This window comes from Seriola aureovittata, chromosome 7 (assembly GCF_021018895.1).
Source record: "Seriola aureovittata isolate HTS-2021-v1 ecotype China chromosome 7, ASM2101889v1, whole genome shotgun sequence".
In the NCBI taxonomy this organism is placed as follows: Eukaryota; Metazoa; Chordata; class Actinopteri; order Carangiformes; family Carangidae; genus Seriola; species Seriola aureovittata.
The window spans coordinates 28,916,082-28,937,919 of NC_079370.1; the positions used below are offsets into that span (position 1 = coordinate 28,916,082).

Sequence of the window (21,838 nt, forward strand, 5' to 3'; positions counted from 1 at the left end):
TATCTGTCTTTCACTCTCTGTCTTTCACTGTATGAATAGTTCACTGACTCTATCCTTCACGTCTCTATCTTTCACTGTCTATCTTTTCCTATCTTTCACTCTCTCTGTCTTTCACTGTCCCTACCAGTGGAACTAACCAACCTTGTGACAGGTTATCGTAATCCATGATGGCAGCGACCTTATGACAAAACGTAAAACTGAACTTCTTTTTTCTTTCATGTTTACATTTATCATATTTATAATATGATTGTTAAGTACAGTGGAAATCCATTTAGTGAATTATGTTAATACAATTGGCTGCTTCATATCCCTTTTAAGGTGAATATCAAAAAAATAAGATGGTGCTTGTGTGTGTCTGTTAATGTGCGTGTGTGTATTGTTATGTATGGCATTAAAGCTGTCTACCGTAGAGCTGTATAAATTGCATAAGGTTCTGTAGAACAGAGCCAATAAATCCCTCTTCCCATGTTGAGACTTTTATTTTGGAGGTTAATCCAATAGTGGAGATGGTGTTTCTGTCTATATACACTGTAAACCCGAATAAGTTGGCAGTACTCAAAAAAAGTAAGGCAATCAGTTGCCTTACTTTTTTTGAGTTCATAATCTCAAACATTTGAGTATATCAAAACTTAAATATTTGAAGTTTATTGTAAATGTAATTTTAAATTATAATGAAATTAAATTTACCAATTAAGTCAACTTGAAATTCTTCAGTTTCTGCTACTCAGAATATTCATTCATCTTTCTCATTGAAATAACTCAAGCAAACTTAATAATTTCAAGTATGAACACTCAGGATTTAATGTTCAATGAACTTAACATTTATTAGTTGTTTTTTTTCAATCTTCTCATTAAACATGACTCAAAAACATAGACTTGTCACAACTCAAAAGCATTTAACTCCAACTTAAAATATTTGTGGCAACTGATTGCCTTAAAAATAATAAGTACATTTGACTTAAAAGTAAAAAAAAAAACAAAAACACAAACATAAAGTCTTTTTTTGCATACACCTTTCTGTTGTATTTTACAAAATATATTGAATAATTAACAAGTCTACTTCTGCACATTTTGTTCATATTTTAAAGTGAACCATAGTAGAAATATTCAAACTCAGAAAAGCTTAAGTTACTTTAAGAACAGATCTTTATGTCATAAATAGCTTATAAACTGTTAATACAACATTTTACCATCTGGTTGTAAACCTGCAGTGCAACAATGTATAACAAATTGCTTATAAATTCTTCACAGCCAAAACTGCTAAAACTTCAAAACTGTACAAAGGCAGTGTGTAGCCTTTCTTTGGCTATCTGGTTTAAATCTAGCAACTTCAAGCAAGAATATATAATAATACAGTGTATAAACACTTCATACAGCCCTGCATTAATTAACAACAATAACATATAAGTTACATTAACAAGGACAGACAGTGTCTGCCATTTGGCTGAAAACCACTAGAATAGAGCACCAACTTTAACATTAACAGTAGTCAACATGGACCTTGCATGACTGATTGTGGACTATGCTCTAACAGTGAGCCATCACAATCCACCACTCCTTTTTGGATCTTGAGTTACACATATAACATCAGGTCATTTTTAAGACTCTGCAGCTTGGGTGACAGCTTACAGTCATCAAGACCATGCAAGATCTTCTGTGTGAACTCAAAAGTGTTGGTGAGTCCCTTAGGATAGCTGAGATGTAGTGCGTATATGAGGCCAAACATGACCACGAAGGCATCACCAAGCCTGGGAAGGTTCAAAACTACATCACCCTCAAGGATGACGGACACTCTCACTGGGTTGTAGTGAACTGGACTTGGGACATCGTCACTGACGGTAGTCAGGAGGGCCACTGGCACATCCCCCAGGTCTGGTTCATCCATATCCATATCATCCTTAAAAAATGAAAGGGAGATCATATACTTATCACATTTACTGAAACTATGGCTGAGGTGATTTTGATTACAGTTGATTGTCCTATCAACAACAATAAGTACACAAGTCTTAAAGACTCCTGTTCATTCTGCTGCATTGTGCTCTTGTTTGCTGAGAAAGAGAGGTGACTTATGTGTGCCACTGTTAGGCTAATGATGGCTACTTGATTTTCGTTGCAGGTGACTTTTCTAAAGCCCTAATGGGCACAAAATGACACTTCACACTTTGTAGTTGAAACACTGGTAGATTTACAGAATTTTTAATGTGTGTTGTAAATGAAATGAAAATATGAATTGATTTATTTACAGTAAAATATGCCTGATATCTCTTTACTGGGACTTACCACGCATGATCTGAAAAAGTCAGAGACTTCCTCACGAAGATACACAGGTAGGGCATGGAGAACAGTGGTACGCCTCGAATGGACATCATGTAATTCCTGAGAAATTAGTAATAGTGTAAATACCAGTTCACTGATCAAACCCAATGCCAAACAGTCCCAACTAAATATCAATTAATTAATTACCAATGTCTGCACATAAATCCACTATAATACCCTGCTGACTTATCTGCTGCAACTGTGGAATTCAAAAGCTTATTTGAAGCAATAAACTACCAACAGTAGATCTGTGAAATGTATAATCACCTGTGCATCATGGACGCTGAAGATTTCAGCCAAGGCGTCAGCCATCTTTCCAGTTTTAGAAGCTTTCTGCCTAAATAAGGCCATCAAGCGAGGAGTGTGGCGATCAAGTTGGGCATAGAAAGTGTTTGGAAGGTTCTGGTTTGTTATCCTTTGGAACTCTGCATACACCTGCATTGAGGAAAGTACAGTACAGTAAAATCAATTATTTATTTTATGATGAATGAAATTTGGCAACATTACACAGTGACGTACAGTAGCAACGATAAAACAGAAAAAACAACAAAATGAAATTATTTATTAATTTAATTTATTTACCAAAGATAAAACCAACGAAAGAGTTGATCCACATTACCTCAGACTGCATTTGAAGCGCAGGCCAGAGGTCCATGAGCTCTTTGACTGGAGGGCATGACATAACAATGGTCTGACGTCGCAAGGCAAATGTGGTCTGCATCATCTGACTGATAAGAGGCAGGTTTCTCTCAGTCTTCTTTACTTCCTCAACAATAGCCTGCCACACAAGGTCAAGACTTGAGGGATCCTCTCCTTGAGGAAAGTTGGGCAGAAAGTTGACCTCTGCACGCTTCGGTCTTTTTATGTTGGAGTGTGAAGGTTCATTTTCAGGGTTTTTTCGGCTTCTTTTCCCAGCATTTACAGTGACCTCCTGACATCCAGCTCTTCTCATCTTGGTCCTGTAATTTCCCATTTTAAATTTGATGCTGTTCTTCCAGCCATTCCATCCAATGTCGGACCCTGCTTCTTTTAAACAGGGATGTTTCCTCACAAGAGCTTCAGCCACCATTGCTATCTCCTTATCACTGGGGTAGGCCTTGAAACCATATATGGTAGATGCCAGTTTGTCTAAAATATTGTGCTTTTGGTCCCTTGACAACTGTAGAGGTTTTTCATTCTTTTCAAATTCAGCATTCCCGTCTCTAAGTGTCAGCTCAACGTCAAATGCAAATGTGGGAATCTGAAATGGACCTGGAGGCCATCTACTGAGACGTTCTGGGGATGACACATTTGAAAGGGTATCAGTAGATGCAAGAGAACTGGAATCCCGTGTAAGTGAAATATGAACACAGGCTTTTTGTGGCAACTCCTCAATGTCAACAAGGCAAGTGAGTTTTCCATCAAAGTCTGGATCTTCGTACTTCAAACTTAAGTCACAGTCCAGTTCCAGCTGTTCTTTTAAAATCTCAATCAGTGCATCAACAGAGGCTGGACGGGAGCTGAGTTTTAGTTTTCTCACACGTTCCGCCTCGATGACACGAAGGATCATGTTTTGTGGAGCTTCAGTTGCCATCACTATAATAAATGAAGAAATGTGGAGGTTAAAAACACACCAGCACATGGAGATCATAGTGCATTTATAAGGCTTTCTAAATGTTTACAATCATCAATGACAACCTCTAATGTGTTCAGCATTTATAATGCTACCAAAGAGTGCAATTTCAAAATGCATGTCATGTATGTTGATGTATATAATGATTGATTACAGAGCACATTTTCCAATACATGACGAATTACTTACCGTAGAGTGGTCTTAATTTTGTCTCACTTGTATGAACCTCTTGGGAGTCAGCAGCAACAAGCCTCCAATCTTGTATGCAGAGAGTGGGGTTGTATCATTGAAGTCAGATAGCAGGTGGATAGACAGGCTTCCCTGTGTGGCTGACAGCTCATACGATCGAAGACACTCTACATACCAGGAGTCATAATCAGAACAGAGAAAAGAAACATTGTGATTCACAAGGTAGATCTCTGTTAGTCTGCAAAATTTTGGCAGTCCCCCACTGTTTCCAACAGAGACAAACATACCACAGGTATAGTCTGTGCCATCAATGGTCACCTTTGTTGTACTATAGACAGTGTCACTAGTTGTTTGTCCTCTAATGTGAGCCTGAGCTACTTCTGGCAGAACTGAAACCAAAACAGAGTCAACCCTGGATGTTTGCGTTTTTGGTTTGAAAAATGATGGCGAACCAAGGTGATAGGCCATCATGTGCTGGTGTCGGATTGCCAGGGTCTTCAAGACATTTTTGAAGTTTTGAGCATCATGCACCACTTTCTTGAAAAAGCGATGCTTCGCTTCGAATCTCATGGTCCAAACATGCACTAGGGGCCCAAAGCACTTGACTAAGGTAGGGTAATGCTCCACATAGTGATGTTTTGGACGAAGCCGAAACTGAGGGAAAGCCTCTTGTAGGATCTGTCTGTGGTCACTGATTTTGCAAACAAAATAGTCCAATGTTTCATCAGAAAATGATGGGCACAACGCTAATTCAACCACCTCTTTCAAGTCCATCAAAACCTCCCACACAACATTACCCTCTGGTACTTTACTGCCCACAAGTAACGGAAGTAGTCTGAGCAGCGTGGCATTTTCATGCCCATTGCCTCCAATCGTTCCCCGGGTCATGAATGTTTTGGGAACTGGATGAGGTTTATTTACTTTATCAGTGTGCTGATATGGGAATGATGTGATCCTTTGGTTCAAATAATCTAAAGTGAAGTACTTAAGCTGAATCATTTCTTTAATGCAAAGAGAAAGTTCAACTGGAACGATTCCTTCCAAAAGATCATGAAGCAAATCTGGAGGAAAACCTGTGATAGGATGGAAGTGCTCAAGTGACTCACACAAAACACAATCACCTTTAACCCCAAACTGGCTGCTTGAACTCTCATCTTGGAGGACATTTTGTACATGAAGGTCATGGCTCGCTTTGGTTCTCTGGACAAATGTCTCCTTTTTTACCTCAGTTGTTTGAAACTGTTCACTTGTGGCCATACAGAATCTGCAAACATAATCTGCTCTGAATGACTCCAGAAAACCACCTAAACCATGTGAAGCCAGATTGTCAGCAGAAACACAGAAGATGGTGCCTTTAACATTCTGACCAACAGATTCAATGAAAACACCATCTTGTTCGAGTGTGTGGACATCATGAACCAGTGGAGCAAGTACAGCTGCATATCCATATTTCTGGACGTCTGTCACTTTAGCTAGCATGGCCAATTGTATAGTGTGCATTGCTGATCTATACTTGGGCGGCACGTTTGCTAGCACCCAGTATACAGCACAAAGTTTGTGAACTTTACGTGATGTGCCGAGAGGGTTAGCAAGTTCAAGATCATCGATATATAGCTGGATTGCTAGGCGTAGATCTTCTGTTGAGAGTAGCTCGTTTTCCTGGAAATGAGAGCCATCACGGTATGACACATAATAACCAGGCTCAGAGTTTGGTTCTCTGATCTTATTCAGGATGTCTGTGTTTTTAAACAGCTCCTGAATCATTTGAAGGATTGGAACATACATAATGGTATGACCAGGTGCTTCTAAATGGTACTCTACTGGCATTACCAATGGATAACTGTGCTCTATAAATGTCTTTCTTCGCTTATGAGAGGACAAATCTGCACCTTTGGATGTAGCACTAAATACAACATTAGAGTCCATGACAGCACTGACAACTTCATTGAGTGTGGAATCTGTAATATTGTGACCATGTCTCTGCAATATGTCATGAATTGCATCTTTGATTAATGGCTGAGATAAAGAGAAGATCTGATTCAAGTGATCAACTATTTCTTGTGTAGCCGAGTTTGAGACATGAAGGATAGCCTGCATCTTTAGAAATAAAGATGCTGCATTAAGTTTGAGCTGTTTTTTTAGTGCTGATGTATCACACTGTTCATCATCCTGTATTTCTGTGCTCTGAAGTGGACACTCTTCATTCATAGTGACATTAGAGCTGGTGGCTTGGAGATTCTGAGTATGCTCATAGACAATGTCACTACCAAAGTCTGATGCAAGACTTGCTTGATGGACTCTACTTTTATGGGAGTTAAATGAAGAGTATACATTTGTGCTATATTCACAACCTTTGTATGGGCATATCACTGTCTCGTGCTTTTTTAAGTGTGTTCTTATGTGACCAAGGAGTACAGACTCAGAAAACGGTTGCTGAAATGTGCATAAAGGACACTTGTAGGTCACAAGCTCCTGAATCTCCTTTGCACTGTTTTTATGTTCTTGTGTATGATATCTTGACAGATGAGTACTCAGTGCACTAATAGTCTGAAATCTGCACATGCAATCATCATGGAGGCATGGGAGTGGGCTAGTTTTTGAAAAGTGGCTGTGCTGTAGTCTGCAGTGTTTTAATAAATATGTTCTAGTGGTAAAAGAAGCTGAACACAACTTACACTTGCCAAGCCATATTTGTTGCAGGTGCAGCAACCTGAAAACACACACACACACACACACACACACACACACAAAAAAGTATTATTTTACAGGACACCAGTCATGAGGTTTAAACATCCATCAAAAAAACGCAGTCTTATTGAAAATGTGGTAGTTATGGTCAGAACTGAAGTGGAACAAAAGATTTATATTTATACATTTCGAATACAGTGCAGTTGGACCTCTGACAGTTGGGTGAAATTGAGTAAAAAGAGCATAATATGGCACCTTTAATGTGTAACGTTTTTAGGCCATCTAAACGGTGGAAAAGGTGAAAGTTGGAAAAATGTCCACTTTCAGAAATTATGAAGTTTCTGACAAGAGGACATGTGGGTTAAAAAAATCAGCTAGATTAACTTTCAAAGAATAACTTTAATCTCTAGCCTAATGCACAGCACATGGTGCTTGAATTAGCTTCTGCTTTCACTCACAACACTAACAGCCTGAACACAGATATCGAGTTTTCATTGAACAGTCTTCATATCCACCACTGCATCTTAGGCATCACCAGGTTTTACAACTAGGCTAGGCTAGCTGAGCCCGAGGTGACTTTGCATGTTAGCTTGCTAACCGAACGGCTAACCGTTTTACGTGGCTAACGTGGCTCACTTTGTCCGTTTTAAAAACACGTTGAACCTCCAGAAACAAACATTCAAGCAAGTTCTATGTTGTTTACTTACATTCACAACTCAGTGTTACCGTCCTCGTGTCGTTAAGTCTCCCGCCCGTCTCCTCGCCTGACTCGCGGGCTTTGGTCAACGGCTCTTCTCCCTCTTCTCTGGTCTAACGGTCACTGCCTGAAGAACGCACGCAAATACTACAAAATAAAAGCACTTCCTGTGGAAGCGATTTTTAAAAATATATTTATTTATTTATGTAATTTATTATTAACAAGCCAACCTTTCAAAATGCAAACTATTTAACAATTAATTTTTTATGTATTTATATAAAAATTGTATATTATATCTATATTGTGTGTGTGTGTGCGCGCGCACGCGTGCGTGCGCAAGTATGATAGAGAGAATTTATACACAAATGAATTTGATTTATTTATTTAGTTCTTTAAAAACAAAAAAAAAAAAACAAGCCATTATGTCTTGTTTAATCTGAGTTAATTATTTTAAGTAGGCCCTAGCATCAATAAAATGCAAATAGTTACTGAGCATTCATGTTTAATCCATAGTGTTAAGTAACGTGAGTTGATAATTTTAAGTATAATATACTTAATCTATAAAAAGTTAACATTAATTAAAAATTACAAGTTTAATTAACTTAAAATAAGACATTTCATGTTTAATCCATAGCTTTAAGTAAGTACAATTTAATTACTTTAAGTAGTAGTTACTTAACCTGTAAAATAGTTAACATTAATCAAAAATTACAAGTTTATACAACTTAAGAAGAGGGAACATGCTATTGGTACTCAACATTTTCAAGTAAGTAGAACTTTTAAGATGATTTTAAGTTCACTGTACTTATTCCAATTAATTATTTTGAGCATTCGGGTTTACAGTGTATAAATATATATATATATATACACACACACGTATATATCGCTAAAAGGAGCACATCATATGAAGCACACACACACATACACAGTGCTGATTTGCCTTAAACACGCTCTCATACTTGAGAGTAAAAGGGGTAAGAGTTAATGAGTCAGATTACCCAATAAGAATAAGCTTTGTCCATTTCTGCCCAGATACTGCGTTTCTAGCACCTGCTGAGACCTGAGACCTGAGACCTGCTGTTTGCTGTCACCTTCTGAATTTGTATTGCAGTCTATGGGAGAGCTACTATGATGGTTGAACAGTTCCTGTAGCACAAAGCTCAAAGTAAATTCAATATGTGCTGCTGTATTTACTGTTGTACTGTCCAGTCTGAACTGTAATCTCTCTCTATGAGCACTAACTGTAAACAGCTTTCTGCCTGTGTGTGTGTGTGTGTGTGTGTGTGTGTGTGTGTGTGTGTGTGTGTGTGTGTGTATATGTGTGTGTATATGTGTCTGTGTGTGTGTGTGTGTGTGTGTGTGTGTGTGTGTGTGTATGTGTGTGTATATGTGTGTGTATATGTGTCTGTGTGTGTGTGTGTGTGTGTGTGTGTGTGTGTTTGTGTCTCTGTGTGGATGGGTTAGTAAACATCCCAGAGATCAAGGAGTCTCCTAACGAGCCATGTCAAACACCTGTGTCTAACTTGAAGACCTGACACATAGCTGAGTGAGATTTTGGCCTCTCAAACAAATGCTATTTTTGAAAAGAATGGAAACTCTTTTCAGAACCATGAGCGGCACAAGATCTTTGTGCACAGATACTCTGGCTTTGGTGTTTATCGAGGAAGCCGTGATGTGTGAAGACTGAAAAAATTCTGTGTAACTCATCCTTACGGCCACATATTTCAGAGGAGCTCTAGAGCTTCTCCCACTCTAGCGATGATGTCATCCACTCTAGCTCTGAACATTCCGTGCAATACACACCCACAATACACACCCATTATAAAGTCTGAAACAGTCTAAAAATGAAACAAAACGTGAACTGCGATTTTGTGTAAACCGTAATAGTTGTCTAAAATACTGTTTTATCCCAAAAGAGTCCCAAAAGAGTTTTTTTACCCATGTAATGTTTCAACCATTTTTCTACGTTGAAGTATGACGCAGAAGTAGAGCTCCAAAGACGGCTGGGTTTGGTCGTTTTCACAGTGTGGTACTGTGGTCATCTTGTCAGGTAATCTACAATCCAGGATGTGAAGCAGGGATCCAACCCCATCCCTTCCAAACTGTCTTTAAGAATGGGTTGGTTGGATGGTGTTAAATACACTTCAGAAATCAAACAACATAATCCTCATTTAACCACCTAGCTCATCTGAGTAAGAATGGGCCCAGTGGAGCATGTAAACGACGGCATCATCCACTTCAATATGTTCCTTGTAGGCGAACTGTAGGGGGTCAAGTGCATGTTCAGCCTGTGGCTTCAGAAGCTGGAGAAGCAGCTTCCTCAGGGTCTTCATGATGTGTGATGTGAGGGCCACCGATCTGTAGTCATTTATCTCAGCCGGTTGCCCTACTTTAGTTACCAGAACAAGACATGATGTTTTCCACAGGACCAGGACCCTCCCTGTTTGTTGATTTAAGTCGAAGATCCTCTGAAGAGGCTCAGCCAGCTGGACTGCACAGTCCTTTAACAGCCTTGGACACACACCATCTGTGTGGCCATGTTGTTTTTCCAGGATGCAGCCTGTAGACTCAACTCCCTCCCCAGTGTGGAGGGAGTTGCAGCTGCAGTGTCAAGTTGTGATGTAGATGCCGTATAAAAAGCTGTAGCTGAAACAGTGGGAGAGAGAACAGGTGAAGCTGTGTCAAACCTGTTGTAGAACAGATTGAACTCAATGACCTTGACCACATCACCTGATGTTGTCTGGCTGTTCTTCTCTGTATAGCCAGTGATGGTTCTCATCCTCTTCCACACCTTTCTGATGTTGTTGTTGTAATTAATCAAATTTTGTTTTCAATTACGATTTTGGCCTCCAACGATTATAAAAATAAGATAATAAAGAGAAAACTATTTTTGTGCTGCATTCTGTTTCACAACAAATTTCACCCCCCCCCCCACAAAAACATTCCACTTTCAGTACTGAAGAAATTAGGAAAATAGATTTCGTATTTGTTGTTGCAACATTAAGTAGTAGCATAGTTTTCTTGCACATTCCTTAACTCTGTTTCTGATGAAGACATTCGTCCATGATGCATTTTTGCCTTCATCTGCATCTCTCTCTCTGACCCTGTGTGTGAGGGGAAGGGTAGCGCTTTCATACACCTTTGAGCCCGGTGCAGCACACACACACACACACACATACACACACACACACACACACACACACAAACACACATACCCTGCTCTTAGTGTCTATGGAGAGAACTAAACGTTTTGAGGTGTGCTTTAGTCTTTTTCATGACAGAAACACAAGCGACCTCTAGATACATCCGGTGAAAGTCTATCACATACAGACTAGCTCGTAGCTCATCCGCCGGCGCGTCAGGTGTGTTTTGTATGCTGCAGACCTGGAGCCAGCCTTAACTACATTATATGAACAGAGGTTAATGATGAAAACTGACCATTATCCAGCTGATTGATGTGAACTTGAATTCAATTTGAAATGGACAGAGCATCATCTGAACTGTCGTTTAGAAATTCAGTTTCAGGTGGGTTGGGGGGGTATCCAATGCTCAGATATATTTAACTTATATTGTGTATAACAGGAATAATTACATAGATGCTTTTTGTTTTGAAATCAGTTTTTTTCTGTTCTCTTCCAAAGTCATTGATAAATCGTGTTGAATAATCGTGATCTCAATATTAATCAAAATAGCCGTGATTATGATTTTTGCCATAATCGAGCAGCCCTATGTTGCTGTGCTGCAACTTTCTCTGCACTCCTTTTGTAGTCTTCCTTCACTTGCTTTAATCTCCTCTTCAGCTCATGTTGCACACACCTGAGCTTCTCCCTGTCTCCATCCCTGAGGGCCTCCTTTTTCTGGTTGAGGAGGGTCTTGATATTACTGGTGATCCAGGGTTTTTTTGTTTGGGAAGAAGTGTACAATCCTTGCCGGTATTCCAGTGTCCATATAGAAGTTAATGCAGTCTGTGGTACATTCAACCATTCTGTCAAGGTCATCTGTGCACTCAAAACAGTCTTTTAGAGACTCACTGGCCTCCAGGGTCCAGTGTCTGAATGACGGGTGGTTGCAGCCTGCCTCAGTCAAGGCTCGTAGGAAGGCTGAAGAAAAAACAGATTATGATCTGATCTGCCAAGTGGTGGTAGAGCTGAAGCAGTGAAGGCCTCCTTGACGTTTGCATACAACAGTTCAAGTGTCTTATTTTCCCTTGTGAGAGGTGAGAGTGACACGGTTCAAATCCCCCAATATTGCAATGAATGCATCAGGGTGCTGGGTCTGTACTCTCGGGCTGCACTCGTGGTTGAATGTCAACAACAATGGCGATGATTTGTGAGAACTCCCTCGGTACATAGTAAGGTCTAAGACCAACCGCCAACAGTTCAATATCCCGACAGCAAATCTTCTCCTTCACCATATATTGTTCACAGGCAGAACCAGTCCTCCACCTTTATTCTTTCTACTTGCTCTGGCCTCTCTTTCATCTTGTACTGCAGTTAAGCCGGGAAAATCCACACAACCATCAGGAGTGTTAACCTTAACCGGGTCTCCTTGAAACACGAGACACCACTCACGATATGTTTGCTGGTTCTTCACAAGTGCCTCCAGTTCATCACACTTGTTACCCAGAGAGTTGACATTTCCCATGAGGATCGATGGTAGAAAAGGCTTATATATCTATCTCCTAGCCTTTAGCTTAGCTCGGGCTCTGCATCTGCTGTACAGCTTCTTTAGCTCAGCCAGTATGGGATGATTAAATCCATATCTGGTAAACCTTAATGCCAAGAGTTCTTCCTTCGTGTACATTATTTTCTCGTCTAGTCAGGCGAAACAACAATGTATAATAAAGACGTCAATTGACAAAAATACACTAATATACTGCAAAAAAACTACAAGCTACGAGGACTTAATGCCTCTAGTTGCCAACGCATTATTCAAAACTCATGTATCCCTTCGCTGTTTTGAACTGATGCATTTACTGTTTTGTATTCTGTTATTTATGCTTTGATTCTGTTTTCTTGTTTCTCACTGGTCTTTGTTAAGTTTTCAGCTTAATGGTGTAGCTGTGTCTCCCTTAGTAATTGTTTTTTTAAGGTGCTATATATATTTTTTCCACACAAAATATCCGTGTTTATCTGTGTGCAAAATATGCTTTTCTGTAAGTTATTTCTAGAGACACATTCTTGAATAGATAACCTGCTGTAAACTAATATATGCAGGCTGATCCTCAGGGGATGTGTCACAGACAGCAGGCAGGCAGGGAGTTTATAAAACCCAACAAAGCCCCTGTGAGAGAAATGGTCTAATTCTTTAGGTCTACAGTAAATCAAGAGACCAATGAGTGAAAGAGGGGGCTGGGAAAACTCTGCTCTAATATTTATGATTCATTCTTTTGTTGTGGCAGAGCTGGTACAGACAGGAATCCATCCCTAGAGCTGCAAGGTATTTGAATGTTGAAAAATGCATGAGTGTTTTTATTGATAGGAACACAGATCGCCCTTTGATGGATGGCATCTGATACCTCAATACCAACAAGAGGCTGTTATTTCTGGAGGAAAGTGAGGCTCCTGCATGTGTGATTACTCTCATTTTGCTTCATCTATAATGCTCTAAGTGTCTGTGTCTGTCTGCAAGCAGGTAATCCATAAAAACGTGATCATGAGCAGAAAACATAATATATAAAAAGAAATTGTAATGTAAAAAAACACCAGCCCTGCAGTCACTGTCACAGACCATCCAACTTGTCCTCAATCACCTTCACCCAGTTTAACAAGCAATACAGTTCAATTCCATCAAGATACAACATCTTGAGGGCTTGATGACTGATACTGCAGCTTTTAATACATGTCCTCAATATCACAAAATGAACAATAAAAAAATCACAATGTAGTAACGAAAAATGCTCACAACAAGAAATATGTAAAATGATCTCATATGATTGATCTAATGACCAACAACAATGTAATGTGTATGAAAATATTGATATGAACATTCTTTATTTTCAGACTATATTTATTAAATAAATTAATTATATAGATTTTCTCAATGGAGATACATTAGTCTCAATGTATGTGACATGTGTTTCATGATCTACAAATAATAACATTTACCAATGTGCATGACAATTTGTGGCTAATTTATGATGTTCACAAATCTTACTCACAAACAAATCAATTAAACACACACACGTAAGGTGCTGACCCTTGCAAGGGTTACAGCTTTTAACCACTTATCCCACTGTGTTACACTGTTTGCCCAAGTGTATGTGGCACTTGATTGTCCGGTCTACTTTTCATAAAAACAAAATTTCAGTTTTGTCTATAGAATTTGTCATGGTGGCATAAACTTCCTCCACATCAAGTTTTCTGTTATTTTGAATTTTCATATTTCGGTCCACGATACAGCACCTTTAACACATAGTGCCCAAGGTTTAGGGGTTAAAAAAGCACATAAGTCATACACAACCATCATATTTAATATTTTCTTAAAAATACTTTGTAGTCAATAGCTGCCTGAAGTTTTCAACCCAAAGATATCAGCAGACGCTTTAGAGCTTCTCCCACACCTTCACTGCAGCCACCTTCAGTTCTTGCTTCCTGTGGGGTCTCTCTGCCTTTAGTCTGGTCTTCAGACTAAGATGCAAAGAGTAACTCGGGCAGTCGAGGATATTCCACTGCTTCACTCTGAAAAGCTCTTTGGTTGCTTCGGCTGTATGTTTGAATGATGAAATATTGTCCTGTGAGTTTTGATGTGGGATTCTTGTTGTTGAAGAATGATGGCTGAAGTCGCAAGCTGCTGTTACGCCGTGCAGTTATTTACAGTGTACAAAACACAAGTGTCAATTATGATAAAGGACGCTCAAATCACACCCACAATGTGCTTGCTCTGGCCTGCGTCACTCACTCTCTCTCGAGATTGGTGTTGGCTGGGGCATTATATACACTAAGCTCCTCCCCAGCCGAAACCAACTCCCAATTAAATCCCAGAGTAATATTCTGCTCCACCAAATACCTCTGCAAAAGGGCCCACAATAGACCAGCAAAAAAAAATACACATGATTTAATACATTCCTCCATCAAACATTCTTCACTCAATAATAAATCACCAAAAATAAGCAGTCAATTAAAGGTCTAGGCAAACACCCCCCCCCCTTACCACTCAGGGAACAATGGAATGAACCTGCCCAACAGGAAACTGCCACCACTATATAAGACAGCCCACTTCAGTTGCTCTGGTTAGCCCTAGGAGGAGAGAAGGAGAGAACCACAAGCAAACAATGGTAAAATGAAATAAACCTTACTAATGAAACTATGTGTGTGGTGCATTTCTTTTATGTTATTATAGGGGAGGGGTATGATGCATGAACGAATGGATGGCACTCACCACGGAAACAGAGGGGAAACATTTGTGTGTAACATGTGACCCCCCAGGGTGTCACCAAACAAAACCAGATCTCCTTCTCTGTTCATTCTATCTTCTCTCCTTGGCTTGCTCTGGAGATCAGCTTCTGCTCGTCCCTCTTGGCTCTTTAAAGGCCAACAAGGCCCCAGCCCAGGTCAGCCCTGCTACCTGAGAAACCAGCTCTCTTGCCAGCCTGCTCACAGCAGCCTGCAAACACTCTTCTCTTCAACAGCAGCAACATGCTTAGGATTAACTGAGAGTAAACCAAGTTCTCTTCAGAATCAGCAGCTTCAAAACAATGTCAACCAGATGATTTTCCAAGCAACAGGAGTCGTAGCAGAGTTAGCATGGAACAGCTAACTCTGTGAGGAGAACAAAGGAGATAACAGCAAAGCAACACAGCCAGACAGGACTTTACTCCACCAGGAAGCCTCCCAACTCACTGGACTTTACAACAACACTGGAAAGGACCTCTTTGTTTTGTTCCAAGGACTGGGTAACGTTAAGTGACTGAGCCTAATCTCTCCTAGCAGAGCATAGCACAGCACAGCTAAGTAGCGGCTGTCTTAACTGTTGATTAATGTCTTGTTGTTGTTGTAATGTTTGCTTAGATTGTGGTCAGTCATACAGTTAATCGAGTACTTGTATGTTCACACACATACCTGTAGTACGTCTCAGATGTAGAACCTGCGTAAAGCTAACCTTCTTCATCTAACCTGGTACTTTTAGATTACATGAGCTAGGCTAACAAAGAAACTCACTCCTTCCCTCCCCCGCACATCAGGTGGTCTCAGCGGCCATTTTGAGAAGTTTCTTTGTTTACCGCCATCTTGTGTAGTCTTCTTTGTTCAGGTCATGTGGTCACAGTGACCACTTTGAATCGGCCATCTTGCCTTTGTCTGTGTCCCCACAGACATACCCCCATACACACATACACACACGGACACGCACACACATACACACACCTTTATATATTAGATTAGACATTATGTTTTTACTCTGTCCATTGTAAATAAATGTCTTTAAGTATAACTACTGGTGTGTTTAGTTTGGCACAAGTGTGAATATTGCCAACCTCTACTTATTAGAATTCCAATCCTTCAATTTTAACTTACTGTTGATATGGTAATTTGGTTATAGTTAGTAAGGTAATTATTAATCAGAGTTCCAGATTAATAGTAATAATTTGAGACTGAAACAATATTGGCTATTTTGCCTATTAGTTTAGGCTGGTGCCCGCGAGGACTTTAATTAATTAGCTAATAATAAAGTTAGTAAAGTTATTATTTAATATTCATATTTTTAATATTCATATGGTCTTAATTTATGATAGCCAATAAATTGATAGAGCTCAGATCCAACACTTGTCAACACAACAGTGGCTGAAGCTCTTGTCAAGTGACAATCACCACCACCTCCAGACAAGCGACCATGTTTGGCAGCAAAGAAACTCTTTTAAAAGGTTTTATACATTAAAAAATCTGTTTATACAGGATTAAAGTAATGATTTAATTGTTCTGTTTCTCAGCTACCTTTAATGAGTTGTAAGGCAACAAGCCTTCTCCTATTTCGTGACAGAAACAAAGAAGATGAAACTAGTTTTGCTGTGGGTTATTTTACCACACTAACAGTAATACAATGCAACTGCACCACAATTAAGGTATGGTGAACACAGGGCATTGATTGAAGAATTTAATTAATATAGCATTATATCAATTATAAATTTATAAATGAGTATACAGCAGCTGCTGCAGCAGAGTCTTTGTGTTTACCGGAGATACCGTAGGTGGGAGTGCAGTGCATAGCCGAAAGTTTTGATGAGATATTTGTGAGTGAAAGTGTGAAAGATGAGTTTAGCACAGCTGGTGCACTCAGTATTGATTAAGCTCAGTTTGATTGCAGGATACATATGTTTTTAATTAATCATTGGGGTAATCAAATGGCTGAGATATTCCAAGCTCACAGCAGACTTTTGGGAACAATCTGAAGTGCTATTGATTAACAACCTTTTCCTTTTTCCCATAAAGAGCCAGTGTTGCCAATGGAGGATACGAGATTGACCTTTCAGACCAGCACACATGCAAACATCATCTGTAATATGGAGATAACTCCCCTCCACTGCATTCTCCACCTGTGCAGTATTATGTCTCTAAAACGGTTTCATCAAAATCCTCTGTTCATTTGAAAGAAAAGCTTTCTTATATCAAAAGAACATATTTCAACATGATCTGCCCTTTCTCTTGTTCTCAGTCTTTCTTCATCTAATCTTTTGCAAGTTTATTAAATTTAGAAGTTTCTTCTTTTCTTTTTTTTTGTGTCAAACAAAACACTTAATACAAATGATCTAAACCACAAATGAATTGAGTAGGCAATGAGTTTATTATATTTACAATGGAAACTAGGAAGCTTACTGTAAGACAAAATTATCAATACCAACCTTGCAAAACATTTGTGTATCATGTGCTCAAATAGTACTTTGGGTCCTCAAATTGCAACTTGATGTTTCTTCCACCACTTCTGTCATTTGTGATTCCACATTGTGGTTAAAAAAGCAATCACCGATTGCCCTCTATTGACTCCAAAAGTAAAATGATGAACTGAGACTTTATATCAATCAGTTTTTATTGTACTGTGCTTACTGTAGTTGTATACACACATTTTTCCCGTGCATTGTGGAATCATTGGTGACATTTAAGCTGTACATACTTTCAGTTTTACCTGCAGATAAATTGGTTTAGATCAGCTGGATAAACGGCTGACTTATATACTCATATTTCATCACTTATCAGACTTTGTTTGTAGTTATGTCACCATCTTAGCAAAGACTATGGTGTATACAATGTTATCATCAGTGATAATAATGATGGACAAAACTACGGAAATAAGACCCAAGTTATCATTTAAATATAAATGTATATCTGTCTTAGTAACAGAGTTCTACATCTGAAATAACAAGTAACTATTGAGTTTTAAGATCTTTATTTACATGCATTTTACTGGCACGTATGAAATTGTGTTACATTTTCTCACCCATATACATATTTGTTCATACAACATCCATACTTTGAGACATTTTAGCATTGTTGCACTTTATACTTCATTAATGCAAAGGTCAAACGTAATATTTTTCTCAGTTGAACTAACACAAAGCCATCACGTCTTTCACCTCTTTCATTATTGGAAATGGTATTTTTTATTAAATTTGAAGCAGAATGCATTGCTATTAATATTTCAAGTAGGTCAGACAAAATGTTTCTATGAGCATTGAGATGGAATTGGCAGATGTATCCTGACACAGGGCACAATGCTAATTTTTCACAGCTTCGGGATGAAACATCAAACCTGCCAAGTGCTGTCTGGATGTGTGGAATATTTTTGTAACCATATGGCAGCTAAACAGACACTGAGGGCAATCCAGAGCACCACATATATCAAATATTCACATGAACTAAATGAGGGAAGTACCTGTGATGGAACACATCTCCTGTGACTCCGATTTATATCTCATCACTGTTTATGAGGAGGTGAAATGAAGAGGGGAGGCAGTAGGCAGAGAAGAAGACTCACTGTTGATATCAGAGGAAAAGAAACATATTTCCTTGCTCATACTGACGATGTATGGGCAGGGAGGCAACACTCCGATTGCCAGGTTTCTGTGTGACTGAATAATTCTGAATTAAATGAAATGCTCAGAAAAATTTGTAGTTATGAATTCACGTCTTGCTGGTGCAAATGTGAACAGACACAATAGTCTCATCACCACCAACATTAAATTAACATATTGTTTATTATATCATAACATTAACTGCAAACTAAAGATAAAGTTAAGCCTAATAAAGTAACAGAAAGAGCAGTGACCGCCCAACTCCATCATCACGGCCAGAGAAGTCACTTAACGCGGATGTTAGTGTTAGCTGGTGTGTATGTCACTGCTTCTCATTCTGTGGCAAAACCCTGTTTTTTTGTGCTGATCTTTTCCTATTTTCACTGCATGTAGGAACTAAATGCAGTGTGTTGGAACTACATGCAGTGTGGTGTTGCTAACAGATTGTACACATCTGGCTCTGTGTATTCACCTTCACCGATCAGCTGTTAGCTGTTCGCTGCCGGTCAGACATTAGCCTCGCCGAACAGCTGCTAGCCTAGCCCTGCTAGCAAGTGATCTTTCATCTCTACCAAATATCCTCTGTACAGAAGATACCATATTACAGGCACCGCCAATGGTATGAAATGGGACACAGTTCCACGGTCTCCTAAGTGGGCGTTGTCCTCAAACCTCTCCCTGAAGCCAAGGCAACTGGCATTAAATGTGACAGTAGCTAAACTCTATCCCAATCTAAACTTACATCTCTGCATCCTTTGGGAAAGAACACACAGATATGTTTTTCTTGTTATTACAGCCTGTTGCTGCACAAAGCTTGGGCATTCTTAACACGAACTGATGGATTACTTGTCCCTGCCAAAAGAATACAACAATAGACAATACAACACAGATACGGTACGAATTTGCCCCTTTTTTGCCATCATTACATTTCATGTATAAGTAAGTCAATCCAAAAATAACTCTGGTTCAAGATCTGATTATCATTTGGAAAATGATTACGGAGGTTGACAGATCGCGCAAGAGTATGGCACTGAGACAGAGGCAGGTCTTGAATAAAGTACATTTTCTCCCGATCTGTTCATCTGAAAAATGTCATTTTGATGTCAGAATGTTCTGAAGACATGTGGCTTGTGAAAAATGGGTCCAATATTTTTTTGGTGACTATAGAGCAAAAGAATCTGTCATAATCTGTGATCTCGTTCACTTCGCCCATTGGAACGAATAGACTCAGACCTGCTTCTGGTCTCCTAAAGGAGCGGGGAGGTGGTGAAACCCACACGACAGGAAATAATCGGAAAAGAAGTCTCTCGGTTTCTCTACTGTCTCTAGCTCTACCATCCAATCCAAAGAGAGTTTAACACTGTCACTTCAGTTCTCCTGTTTGGACATCTCTGTGACACGACACCAGGATTATCTACAACTTTTCTCCTGGTCCTGTCTCTCTGTTCTGGTTACACTGATTACCGCTGCTTTGGTCCAAGGCTGGGTGCCTCCTTCACAGCTGGCAACTCCAGCAGCAAGCCGGGACTCCTCTTTTCCAGACATGGTGTTCCTAAAATACTTAACACTGCAACTCCTCAACTTCTTCTGCCACTTCTATCCAAACTACATCACTGACATTGGACTCCTACTGACCTCGTCTGACCGTCTGACCTCCTCTACCCCTATACCCCAAACCTATGGTCCTAGGACATGGGTCTTCTCTTCACCCCTTACATCAGCCTGCAATCTTTTGGTGACAGGGTATTCAGTATGGCAGCTCCCAACCTCTGAAACTCTCTCCCGGAAGAGATTCGCACAGCCTCATCTCTACAAAAAATGCTGAAAACCCACTGGTTCATCAAGGCCTATGTCCTCTATCTCACTCATGTCCTACAATCTCATCCAATCATTGCCATCGTTATTCTGTCTCAGTTTCAACCAGGAAACATTTGGCTGTTATGTTCAATTTGAAATCTAACTGACCCCACATTACATATATTCTAATTGGTGGATTACTTTTAGAGCTCATTGTGAATGGTGGATTACCTTTAACCAGTGTTTTCCAGGTGCTACCTTTTTCAAAGCGAATGGCAGGTGGGCACTCAGTGAGACAGCATTGTCACCATGGCAATCTCTGAGTGGAGGGAGGGGGCACACATCTGGGTCAAATTACATGATTAGAGACTCTAATCTGTGGTGTTTATCAACCACTTTACTGACATTTCTGCAATGTCCTAAAGGAGTTTTTTAAATCGAAAACAACTGGACTAGGTTATTTGTCTGGGAAGACGTTTCACCTCTCATCCAAGAGGCTTCATCAGTTCGTGTACGCATCTGACCAGGCTGGGACTGGTCCTACTTTCTGGTGTGGAGACCCAGGTATTTAACCTCTTGTGGGCGTTCACAAGGATGATGATGTCACTGGTTCCCTTTTGTGCTCCAAGTGTCAACGACAGTCGTTTGCATGACTGTCGTTGGTGGAAAATTGGTTTCGACTTCGTTAGTGCTCTATTGTGTTATAACGACAGTCGTTGGAGTCACATGCCACTTGTGAACAGTTGTTATTCTTGGAGGCTAGATTGTTGGGTCTCCTGGGAAGGGATCAAAGGGCAGCATTGTAAATTGGAGATAGGTGGTGTCTGAGACCTCCTCCCCTGTCCTCCCCTCAACGTCTTCCCAGACAAATAACCTAGTCCAGTTGTTTTCGATTTAAAAAACTCCTTTAGGATACTATGACCTGGACAAATGAGAATATACACAGGCTTATTTCTGCAATGATTTACAAACATCTCAACTGGTTTCACTCGAAATATGTTTCAGTCGAGTTTTAATCAGGAAGCATTTGGCAGTTAATTTCAGTTAATCATTCTAACTGACACAGAAACACACATAAATACAGACAAGCAGAGAGGTACACTGACAGAAAGAGAGGCAAACAGACAAAAACAGGTACACACACAGACACACACACACACACATAGACAATGCCTGTCATACTTCAACGTAGAAAAATGGTTGAAAATTATACAGGTCACAAGACTTGAGACTCTTTTGGATTAAATTGGTATTTTGGGTAACTATTACAGTTTACACAAAATTGCAGTTCACATTTTGTGTCATTTTTAGACTGTTTCAGACTTTATAATGGGTGTGTATTGTGGGTGTGTATTGTATGATTGATGTATTCACACATCACGGCTTCCTCGATAGTAGACAAATTTGTGTCTACTTAAGCATAGGCACTTACAGAATTTGAACATGAGCCTCAAAATGATGGGAGTACCCTTCACCTCTCCCATCGACTGCAATACAAATTCAGGAGCTGATTTCCCCAAAAATGCAGAAGTGGCAT

The 21,838-nt window shown here is 39.6% G+C and overlaps 1 protein-coding gene across 1 annotated transcript; it reads right to left on the reverse strand.

Moving 5' to 3' along the window:
- Positions 1–1,573: 1,573 nt before the first annotated feature.
- Positions 1,574–3,889, reverse strand: LOC130172136 (sterile alpha motif domain-containing protein 3-like). Its single transcript, XM_056380585.1, has 3 exons — positions 2,936–3,889; positions 2,584–2,751; positions 1,574–1,897 (listed from the first exon to the last, which is right to left on the reverse strand). Exons 1-3 carry the CDS (start codon positions 3,887–3,889, stop codon positions 1,574–1,576), a joined length of 1,446 nt encoding a protein of 481 aa, XP_056236560.1.
- Positions 3,890–21,838: the final 17,949 nt, after the last annotated feature.